At 34.6% G+C, this 11,795-nt stretch overlaps 1 protein-coding gene across 3 annotated transcripts in view; it reads left to right on the top strand.

The window, feature by feature from the left end:
* Window positions 1–11,795, top strand: part of popdc1 (popeye domain cAMP effector 1) — a 21,647-nt gene extending 9,852 nt beyond the window's left edge. For all 3 annotated transcript variants that reach the window (XM_006626022.3, XM_015350295.2, XM_015350286.2), the window contains 6 exons: window positions 461–585; window positions 2,481–2,668; window positions 3,329–3,437; window positions 4,574–4,741; window positions 4,842–4,980; window positions 7,039–11,795. In XM_006626022.3, the coding sequence (XP_006626085.1) occupies window positions 461–585; window positions 2,481–2,668; window positions 3,329–3,437; window positions 4,574–4,741; window positions 4,842–4,980; window positions 7,039–7,175 (866 nt within the window). In that variant the 3' untranslated portion in view covers window positions 7,176–11,795. The remainder of the gene's footprint in view (window positions 1–460; window positions 586–2,480; window positions 2,669–3,328; window positions 3,438–4,573; window positions 4,742–4,841; window positions 4,981–7,038) is intronic.

Raw genomic sequence — 11,795 nt, 5'->3', positions numbered from 1 at the left:
GTGTGTCTGTGTCTTGCTTTGCTCTATAATCAATTTCCATCAGCTCTCACGTTCTCCCCCTTGTGGCTGAAATGCCAAAAATATAAAATTGACTAAGAACAGGGTAAGTTAGATCTTTCACACAGGGCATGAATCAAGTAAACTCTTATATCAAATAAACGTGGATATCAAATATCCATTAATTGTTACTGTAAGGGAATGGCATGGAAGTAGACTACAGTCTGCTTCAGTTTAACTTTGTTAAATACACTAATGACATAAAAAAATCATAGCACCAATGACATTATTAAATACAATGCTTTCATTTACTCTGCCTAGAAAGTATTAAACTTTAATAGGAAGTTTAAAGGCATCATTAAATAGATTTTCAACACTGGCTAGACAGAAAAAAATGGCTTAAATACTGTCTGTTTTTTGCCTAATGAATGGGGCTTGTAATTCTTTTGCTGATATTTTTCAGGATGTGCACTTTTTATTGCCTGGGCAACCCTGTACAGATGTGCCTTGGATATCATGATTTGGAATTCTGTGTTCCTTGTTATGAATTTCATGCATTTCCTGTACCTCTTATACAAAAGAAGACCTGTAAGTGCATATTTCCTAAACATGGTGTGGACTTAGTGTTCAAATAGTAATATATTTTCTATCTTTTCTTGTTTATATGTTTTTGTATTTGGTAGTGGTCTGTTAGTATTTTTTGCAAAACAAATAGAAATGCTAGGTTTCTTTTCAAATAAATTCAGAACATACCAGAAGAGTTATGTCTTAATTTAGGTGTAAATTAATATAATTATATTTATGTATCTAAATTAATTGCATTTGTTTTTTATATGTGATCACTAACATAAATGCAAATATTTGAACTTATGCAATATAAAAATAAGGTGGAAAACACCCTATGTTATCTTTGTGTAGACACAGAGATTCACCCTGGTGTCCTTCAAGGTTTCATAGCCTATTTTTATGGGGAAACTTGCTGTTGACATACAGAATAAGTTTTAAATTCGGCAAAATAGGCAACATACTTGTGTTATTCTCAATGTCATGAAAATGCAATGTTGATGCACAGAAAATCTTTGCAGGAGAGAATCTCCCCAAACAGCCCACAGCTCAGTTTAAGTCCAACTATTAAATGTTCGGTAATGTATAATGAAGATATCTATTTGCATGTGACTAGTTAACATGTCTAAATAAATAGAAGGTAAAGTCCATAATGGAGTCATCGGCCCAGAGCTCTTCCTAGTGCCCATGGCAATTGACTTTACTGGGTGGAACGCCAGTCCATCGCAGGGATTACCCCCGTCAATGCTGGTCCCCCCTTGCACAGCTGGGTGGACTGGAGAAACTGCGAGAAATTACATTTCTCGTGGGTACAATGAGAAATGTCTGCAACAGAGCTTGAGCCAACCTGTCAGTTATGAGTCCAAAATCTTATCACCAATAAGTACTGTGGTTAGGTAACTTCCATATTTGAGGTACAATGATTTGTCAGATCAGAGCTTACTCTGGACCCTGTGATATTAAGAAAACAGAGAAGTGTCTACCCACTGGACGAGACACTGAGCAAATGTTATTCCCCATTCATACAGCTGAGTAAAGTACCTTACGTAAGGTACACCAGCAGTGTCTGCAGCAAAGACTCAAGCAGCCCACTAGCCATTAGTCCAGAAACGTTTCTACTACACTGCAGTAAACACTTCAATTAGTTTCAATTTTTGGTTGAGTGCTTATTCTGAATAATATGCAGTATATATTTCTAATACATTAATTGGGGAAAAAAAACTAAACTCCCTGTCCATCCTAGATATTTCAGATTTCCTAGGTTAATAATCAGAGTAGCATTTATGGTGGTCTGTGAAAGATATCTTCCACATATATACATAAGTGACTATTTGGATTTGGAACATTGAATGTTATATTTTCTCCAGAAAGCTGAACTTCTGAATGTCCCCTTTCAACAAACCATACAAAATTAAATTCAATACCAATTACTTAATTTTTTACAGAATTATAACTGGCTTAATTCATTACAGCTTGTAACACAGATACAGATGTGTTAAAGATGCTGCACAAGTTACACATTTTCATGTAAAACTGATGACTGCATCTTTTCTTTGAAACACATGTACATTGTCATTTCAAGTAAAAATAAACACATGGAACTCCTACCCTTGGTTCAGTAAATTATGCTGAAAAGTACCGTTTGGATTTGTGCACTCTTCAGATGGTGTTTACATATACATATTTATTAATAACTATAATCTGTGGTGCTTTTACACTTTCATTGATGCAAATATTCTGAAGCCATTGAAAAAAAGTGCTCTGGTAAGCAGTTAATTATTTTATAACTGCTTAATAATTCTTAAATAGTATTATTTCAGTGTACTTTTTTGTGTTTACTTTTTTTAAATTTCAAAATTAACTGTTACAGGATCATTTATAAGCTTAGTGTGTTTGCTTGTTTTGTTCTTTTTCTACAGATTAAAATTGACAGGGAGCTGAAGTCTGTCTACAAAAGAATGTTCGAGCCCCTTCATGTACGTGAGGATATGTTCCAGAGGTTGACCGGTCAGTTTTGTACCATCCAGTCTCTGAAGAAGGGACAGGCATATGCTGCTGAGGATAAGACATCTGTTGATGACAGGCTGAGCATCCTGCTCAAGGGAAAGTATGAACACTTTTGTTCCATTTACCTCAGAAATCTGTATTGACCAGTGTTATCTCGGGGACTGAACTCAGGGCAATTGAAACCTAAGAGGTCCACAAATACATACAGTAGGAACAGATATTTTTTATAATTAAAAAAATACATCCAATCCCTGTGGTGCTGTTTGCGTGGAGTTTGTATGTTCTCCCTGTGTTCGCATGGGTTTCTTCCCACAGTCAAAAGATACTCATAGGTTAATTGATTTCTGGGAAAACTGGCCCTGGTGTGAGTGTGAGTGCGTTCGTGTTTGTCTGTCTTGTAATGGACAGGCTTCCCGGCCAGGGTGTAGCATACTTTGCACCCCGGATAGACCTTCCTAGATAGGATGAATAACACAGCATTTTTCATTATTAGTTAAACTTCTTACATTTCTAGTTTTTCACAGAGTCTGATAAAACATTTAGAAATAGATGAAAATATCAACACAAAATTTGACAAAGGCTTAATTTAAGTGTATGATGGGTAACAGTGCAGAGTCCTTTCTATCAAATACAGGATATGTTATATTTCCAAACATCTAAATGGTTTCCTCTATATTTACAGAGAACCAATTTGAAATAATGTTGCTGGTTTTAGTTTTTTCCTGGCTTATGTTTAATATAACCTTATTTCTTATATTAGAATGAAGGTATCGTATCGTGGGCATTTTCTTCATAATATTTACACCAATGCCTTCATTGACTCTCCAGAGTTCAGGTCAACCCAGATGAACAGAGGCGAAAAATTTCAGGTAAATTCAACTTTTTGAATTGATCTATAGTTGTGGTTTTTTTAACCTGTAAATGTATATGTTATCTAGTAGTACATTATTCAGAGTTTTTATGAAGCTGATGTTATTCAGCATAATTTATATTTAGGCAACATTTAACATTGTTTATACTGCTGTAATAAAAGGCTTTTCATATAGATAACTAATACTAACAATCCGCTTCAGAGAACACGTCAGGGCTGTGAAGATTAAAGATCTCTCCAAGCCCATTGTTTCTCATTTCACCTCTGACGGCCACGACCACTCTAATCTCTCCGTCTGTGTTCTCAAAGACGGTTTTCCGAACTCATACATCAGAAAGACCACCGAAACTAAAATTATTCTGCAGCTAGGATCACACATTCTCCCTTCCCTTAACGACAGATTACTGTTCTTTTAAATTTTCTCCATTCATTGGAAGTTTCATTTCACACCTCTCTGCACCCATTCTGACTTCACACCTCTTGATTGGCCTCTCTTTCTGTCCCCTGCTCCCGCCTCTCACTCCTCCTCCCTCTCAACCTTTGTTCTCCCGCTACTTTACCTTTGCCTACTGCCCTGTCTCTCTCACACCTGAAGAAGGCTCCACGGCCGAAACGTTGTGTTCTCTTTCTTCTTTTTTTCAGCATGGAATAAACCTATTACTTGTTCCTTTGCAGCCTACGCATGCTGACGCAGCTACCCACCTGAACTAATACTAACAATATCAGTTAAGATAATAATTTTCTGCCACCTGACTAAAATGTAATGTTCTCACTTTTCTGTTTGTGGCAGTTTTCTGTTTAAAAGAATTAATCATGTTATTGTAAAGAATTTTGGATTCCAAAACCATATGTTTAACTTAGATATTTAATTTTATTCTTTGAGAACACTTTCTATCTCATGTGTTATTTAATAAAATATAATTAACATTTTTATTAGATTTTTTTAACATTATGAAAGAGAAGAGTGTGTCAAATTGAAGCATGGACCCTTTTAAAACAGAGGGCTTTCTTTAGAACAGCCTTCAAGAATATATTTGCCAAGATTGCTTTAAGTCTTTGGCCCTGATTTTTAGTAAGAGAAGACACAAATTTCCTAGACATTTCTGTGAGACGTGGTTATTCATATCTTCACAGGTAACTATTACTGCTGAGGAAAATTGCAAGTTCTTGTGCTGGTCAAGAGAACGCTTGACATATTTCCTGGAATCTGAACCTTTCTTAAATGAAGTGTTTCGATATCTCATTGGGAAAGATATTACAAATAAGCTGTACTCACTGAATGATCCCACGCTGAATGATAAGGTATGGCTTTATATAACCATAGACTGACACAACGAAAGGATGTATTTTTGGTAAAGGTAGCCCAATGGCAGTTCATGCTTTGATTTTGGTTCCTTTGCAGACAGCTAAAAAAATTGACCGCCAACCAAGCCTGTGCTCCCAGCTGTCCATGATGCAGATGAGGAACAGCATGGCCAGCACAAGTGAAACTGATGATGTGTTAAACCAGTTCCTTCGCGGCTCAACAGCATCTTCGCTTCGTAAGTACAGGGAAAAGCATATTCATGCACATTCTGCTTTGTATGTTGTTTTTTAAACAGAATTAAGATTACAGCACATAATGTACTAAAATGGGGGCAGTGTTTCTATTCTGTTAGTCATTCCAGTCTTGTTTGTGACCTTCCTTGAGCTGGTTTAAATTTTTTGTTTTAACAAAAACACATTCAAGTCACACATTAACACATGAAAGAAACGGGTGAGACGGTATTTTAAAAATCCATTAAAGCAGGAAGGTTTTGAAGCTGATGTAAGACTTGGTTCTACAGAAATAAAACTAAAAAATGTACTTACTATCAGTAAAGGTCAAAATAAGAGTTTATTCTTAAATATTAAGAAAATAATTTCATCTAAAAATAATTATGATTTTATCTAAAATATACAGCAATATAGTGCATGAAAAATATTCACTCTCTAAGCTTGTTCTCAGTATTTCCTTACCATCTTCTGTATTAACTGCTGTTACAATTAGAATCATTTAATAATATTTTTCCATAACATGAAATTATATTTTTTACCTATCTGGAATGCTGGCTTCTCTTCTTTGAATTTTGTTCCATTTGTAAATGCATATAGTAGTGCAAACAACACTTAAATTATTGGGTTTACCATTAGCCAAGGCTGCTACTTTGAGTTTCATATCACATTTCAGTTGGATTCAGGTTAAATGATTCAAGTCAGATGTCAAATGCTTTCCTTGATTGGACATTTTATGTAACTCTGTATGCTCTAAACCATTGTCATTTTGAATTTTGGCTCTTAGAACAGATTATTCTATTACAACAGAATTATTATGTTTGCTGTAAACTCTCAAGTTATACTATAATTCAGCCTTTCCCCTTCTATGTATCCTTAAATGAAAGAAACATTTTTAGCCTTCGAAGAGATATGTCAGGCCTACAGCATAATAAAACTGATACCATGATTGTCAGTAAGCTGTTTCTGAAAGCAATTAAGTTAATGGTATCAAAGAACATGCTAGGTTTGTGCATATTTCTGGTGTACTGTATATTTTTAGTTTTATGATTTTCTTTAAAAACATGCTTATGCCTCAACTTTAAATCATTCATGTCATGTTTGTTCAGATATTATTTTTGTATTCCCTGAAGAAAAGTGTTCCTTATTTTGCCGGACCTACTGAATGTAGTCCTTTCACCATGTGAGTAGTTCTTATGGACCTCACATACTATTTATCTCACTGTTTTTATGTATTTTATCTGATCTTTTGTGATGCCTGATGCACCTATCAACTAACATGAGCATTGTATAAATAGAAATGTTTGAATATTCCTGCCACTCTTGGTATGGATCAGTGGACTTATTTTGCCACTAGGGCATATTTAGCATGTCCTGCTTTGTGGAGGCATGTGGAGGCAGTAGTGGGTACATTTTGGACTCATAGCTGAGAGGCTATGGGGGAATCCCCCCTCTGCAGACAGTGCTATTGTACACTTGATGAGGTACAGTACTTCACTTCAGTTGCTCCAGTCCACCCTGCTATGTTAGCATTGATGGGAGATGGTAGTCATGAAACCAGGGTCTCTTTGGCCTGATGAGCTGATGTATCTGACATGGACTTTATCTTTACTTTTACTGTGAAAGTTCACTGATTTTTTACTTGAGGAAATTATATCAGGAACAATTACAATTCAGGACAGCTGAGGCTGATTGAACTTGCCTGCTGTTATCCCTCCCAAACTTTTGCCATAGACTCTATTTGTTTTAGGAAACATATACTGCGGATATGCTATCGCAAAATGGGAAACAAGAATAGAAGCTTGCTTTCATTAAAATTATGCTCATGATTCCTTGCACATTAAATTACATTCTATCTATGGACACTCAGTTCAGTTTCAGTTTACGCGAGTAAGCGTTAAATGACTGGAATCTCCTGTCTTGTTACAGTTTCTAGTTTTGTTTGCTTTACGCCTGGATCTTATGAAATGAGCCAGTGAAGGTTCAACATACAGTAATATATTTAGGAAATGGTTAATGCCTTTTTCCACTACCAAAGTCAATTCGCCTTCATCCCTCTTTTTCAGACAAGTCCCCTCACACAAGGCCTGGAAAAATGAATCCAATTGAAGAAGCTATTGAAGATGATGTCTTTGAGCCTGCTACTCCAGTCAGACGCTCACCCCCAAGACATGGCAATGAGACCTCTGCTGAAGAGGTTTAGTAGGTGTAAATCAGAAATTCAGCTGATGTTAACCTTATGGAAGTTTACTGTGGTATTTAGTTCTATTTTCAGTTAACTATTTTCCAAAGGTTTATTATGCCTTTACTTCCCATTTATCTTGCTTTGGTGTTGTTTTCTTTGGTTATCAAGCTTTTGCGTTCTAGGTTTTGGCATACTTTCAGCAGGATTTAAACTGGCTTTAATAAACTTCACTTTTTTATTGTGATACACCACTGTAAACTTTTATTAAGGATTTGTGTTGTACATTTTCTCCTATCATAAAGGTCTAGGTCTTTGTTATCACATCTAAAAAATGGATGCAATTTTTGAGTGACATATACAGCAATGTGTAAAACTGAATAATCCCAATATTAAAGTTTAGTGTATGTATGATAGATACCCACTTTTATATCTAGATCTAGATCCAGATATGTATGGCAGAGTTCCCCTATAGCTATTCAGTCAATTGCTGAGTGATTGAATAGCAGATGGAAAACTCTGAATGAGGAATTCTTAAATACACTTAGAAAATAATTGATAAAAGTTAAATAAAAAGTATTACAAAATATTTTAAAAAATCACATAGCACTCTTTGACAGGTAGTTTGTAATAAAAAAAACCCTGATCTCAGAGGAGAACAGTATTACTCAGGCCTAATCAATAGTGCCAAAGTTTGGATCACAGTGGTATTCATGGGAATTACCAATTTCTTTACTATGAGCTAGATAAATACATTTATTTTTTAATAGAGAAGAAAATTAAAATGTAATTTCCATCATATTGCACTATATATACTGAATGAATTAATTTATATTTGTTCTTTATTTTTTCAGTAATAAAACTGCAGCATTTACTCTAATGGTTATATGAAAAAGAAATTATATGACAAGCAAGTCAAAAATATATCATGAGATCTTACAAAATCCTTGTTTATGTGTATGTTTACAAATACACAAACACATACATACAGTACTGATGTTTTGGAGATTGTATAATTATATTACCGTACTTTCCTCCTTAGAAAACATGTAATGCTGTAGTCTACAGTAAGTTCAACAGCCATAGACTGGTGTGATTCTAGTTTCACAGATCATAACATAGAATTACAAATTGTCCAACAATTTTCTCAGACTACAAAAGCTATTCTTGACTTTTTTGTTTAAAGCCTTCAAATAATTGTTCTAAGTCTGGAATTTTTCTGAAATTCACTGAAAAAAGGAGGCGTAAAGTTTCAGGCCTCTTTGAGAATATAGTATACTATATATTGTGTTGGGTGAAAATGTGTGTCTGTGTATCTCAGATATTAATAATACCATTTTTTGTATCTTTTCAAATAATATTTTTACCTATTTGGCTTCCAAATGAACCTACATGTACAAGCACCTACATGTACAGTATGTGGGCGATTTACATCAACTGTGCAAAACGTACTGTAAATAATGGGGAAGAGTCCTGCTTCTAAAAATAGTAAATTAGCTCAGCTTGCATCTTGTGCTGTATAGATTTTATAATGTTTCTAAAGCAACCACCTCAGATAATGTGGGATACATATGATTACCATAATAGCCTCATTATGTCATAAAAGTACACTCAAACAGTATACTAAAATAACACATGTGAATTATTTGACCTCAAGTTCACATTTCTATTAACACCCTTTCTTAGTTACTGAAGTGAAAACAAATTCAAACGCAGCAAAAGCTTCTACTGGAGTTATTAGGAAAACCTGAAGGATCACATTGTTTGCATTTTTTGTCCTCAAATCAGTTTTTAATATTCAAACCATCATAAATAAATATGACCTTACTGGTTTGAGAGTGAACATTGTGACAAATACAATGCTGTCAGTGAACACCAGGTGTAAAATGTGCAATTTAGACACTGTAAAGACAAAATAAAAATAAGACTAAAAGCCAAACAACTTAAAAGAACTTACTAAAAATACAGAAATCATTTTTTTTTCTACGTAAGGTTTACAGTCTGCATACAACTGGCTTAGTTTAAATTATTGCTTTTGTAATAACAATTTTGGACCCCTTAGCGCACAAGGTGTTTTTCAGAGATACAGGACCACACAATTCTCCAGTTGGCATGGAACCCATTAATTATGTATAAGGGAATGTACTGTATGTAGTAATGATTAGGTGGCTACATTTGAATACTTCTTATGTAGAAGAAATGGAAAAACAGCATTACAAATATTTTGCTATTTATGAAGCATTGTAATGGACTAATAAGACAACAACTTTGTTAACAGGAAAGTACATTTATCAGTCTGAATTTTTGCACTCAATAAGAATTAAGAAGATAGAAAAGAAGATTAATTTAATTAGGTCTGAGGATGTCATCATCTGTCCCGCAGGATGGTGACATTTTAATAGACGAAATTAGTTTTTTTGTTCTTGACCTATTTTTTTGGAATAGGCAAAAGCCAATGGTGGAGAATAAACAAAATTAGAACTGGGTAAAAGGTGCCTTATTGATTACATAGTCCCTTGCAAAAGTATACTGACTTGTCTCAAGTCCTGTTTTATAAAATTTAAAATGACGCAAAACACACATATTGTATTCAAAAACTCAAACTGAAGACTTCTATGTATAAGAAAATTTGCAAACTAAAGAAAAGAAAGTGAAACCTTAGTATTCAGACCCATAAACTCAATATTTGATGGATGCAACTTTGGCAGCAGTTATAGGCACATGTGTTTTCGCTATATGGCTACCAACATTGGACACTGGCTTTTTGCTAGATTTGCTCAGGCTCTCTCAAGTTGCTTGGGGATCGATTATAGACAGGAGTTTCTTTCCAAAGATTCTCAATAGGATTTAAGTCAGGACTTTGACTGGGCCACTCAGGGACGTTCACTTTCCTATTAGCAAGCCACTCCAGTGTACAGTAGCTTGGCTTTGTGCTTCATTATCCCACTGAAGTTTTGTCCCAGTTTTAGGTCTGAAGCAGGTTCTCCTCTAAGATTTGCTAGTATTTTGCTCAATCTATGTTCCCATCATTCTCGATAAACCAGAACATCAGTATAATCCTGCTTGACAATAGGGATGGTTCTCACTCAATGATGCCCTGTCTAGGGTATGTCAGATTTAACTTTGCATTTAGAAGTTTTCAGTGTTATCTTTTCTGTACACAGGACATTTTGCCAAATACTTGCAGCATCAGTTAGGTGTTTTGTTGTAATTCTGCGCAGGATTTGACATGTTATTTTTACACGACTATACAAACCCTGTTGCGGAGGGTTTGGGGTATTTCTGACCCTTGGACATTTTCTCTCATCTCTGCCTATGAACTCTGTAACTCTTTCAAAGTTGCTGTTGGCCTCAAAGTGGCAATCCTAACCAGTGTCCTCTTCCCAACTGCTTCATTTGGAGTGACAGCCTGATCTAGGCAGTGTCTGGGTGCCTTCCACTTTAAAATGTTCTAAATCGCCAAGCTCATAGAGGCATTAAGAGTCTCATTATCCCTGAGCTGTTTTGACAGATTCTCTGTCTTCATGGTTAAATCTTTGTTTGAAATTCACCACTTTACATAGATAGTAATTTTGTACAACATAATTAATTTAGGTTTGCCAGAGGAAATGGTTTACATACAGCACTTATGCAATTAGCATTTTTCTTTTATATTGTCTACAGTGTTTACTTAATTTTACATTTGTTTGCTTTGAATGTGTGGACTATGTTGTGTATATATACATCCATCAAATTTCTAACCATTTTATCCAGTACATGGTCATGGAGGGGCCAGAGCTTATCCCATCAAGCAAAGGGTGCACAGGGCAGACACAGAAACAAACACAGACACACATTCACACCAAGGCCAATTTTCCCTGAAGCCAATTAACCTCCCAGTATGTCTTTGGACTGTGGGATGAAACCTATATGAATGAGAGTATAACACACAAACTCTGGTTGTGTACAGTATATAACAAATACTGATTTCTTCTTCAAAGTGTCATGTCCACAAGCTGCAAGGGTCTGAATACTTTTTCAAGGTTCAAATTTAAATGTGAATTGAAAAAGAATAAACTCTTTGTAAATCATACTTCCATTGAATATATTTTTTCTCTGAAAGTTAAATACATTAATATTACATAATATGGTAACACTTTAAAGATTATTCCTAGTTTGATTTATAATATTAAAATTGCAGTAATGGATGCTAGGATCAAAACCTAGCAATTAACTTTAAAATACCCTTATTTTGTTTTACTCTTTGCTGTGTGTACTGTATTTATGTGTGACAGTGGTATTAATTAAAATCCTAAAATGAAAATATGCCATAATATTGTAGAATTAGACTTCTTTCATTTTAATGTTCTATGTTAATTTTTGTTACTGCTACCATCAAATAAAAGGATGAGGACATAAGGCATTGTAGATGGAAAATTCCACAAAATTACCATTCATTATATGGTCAAGGTTTGATGTAAATTGCAGCCAAATAGACCAAAAACAAAAAGATTGAGAAAAAGTGATGGTTTTATGGTTTTACACTTTATGTTACTTGTATACCATTTTTTTCACTAGAAACACAAATGAAAAGTTAAACTGTTATATTGATGAAAATGTGCACTGTAAAACACTGTTTTTAATAAAACAAGTCAAATTGAA

This window comes from Lepisosteus oculatus, chromosome 2 (genome assembly GCF_040954835.1).
Source record: "Lepisosteus oculatus isolate fLepOcu1 chromosome 2, fLepOcu1.hap2, whole genome shotgun sequence".
Lineage (NCBI taxonomy): Eukaryota > Metazoa > Chordata > Actinopteri > Semionotiformes > Lepisosteidae > Lepisosteus > Lepisosteus oculatus.
Note: the sequence above shows the minus strand (reverse complement) of the source record. Positions and strands in the feature narration are given on the sequence as shown.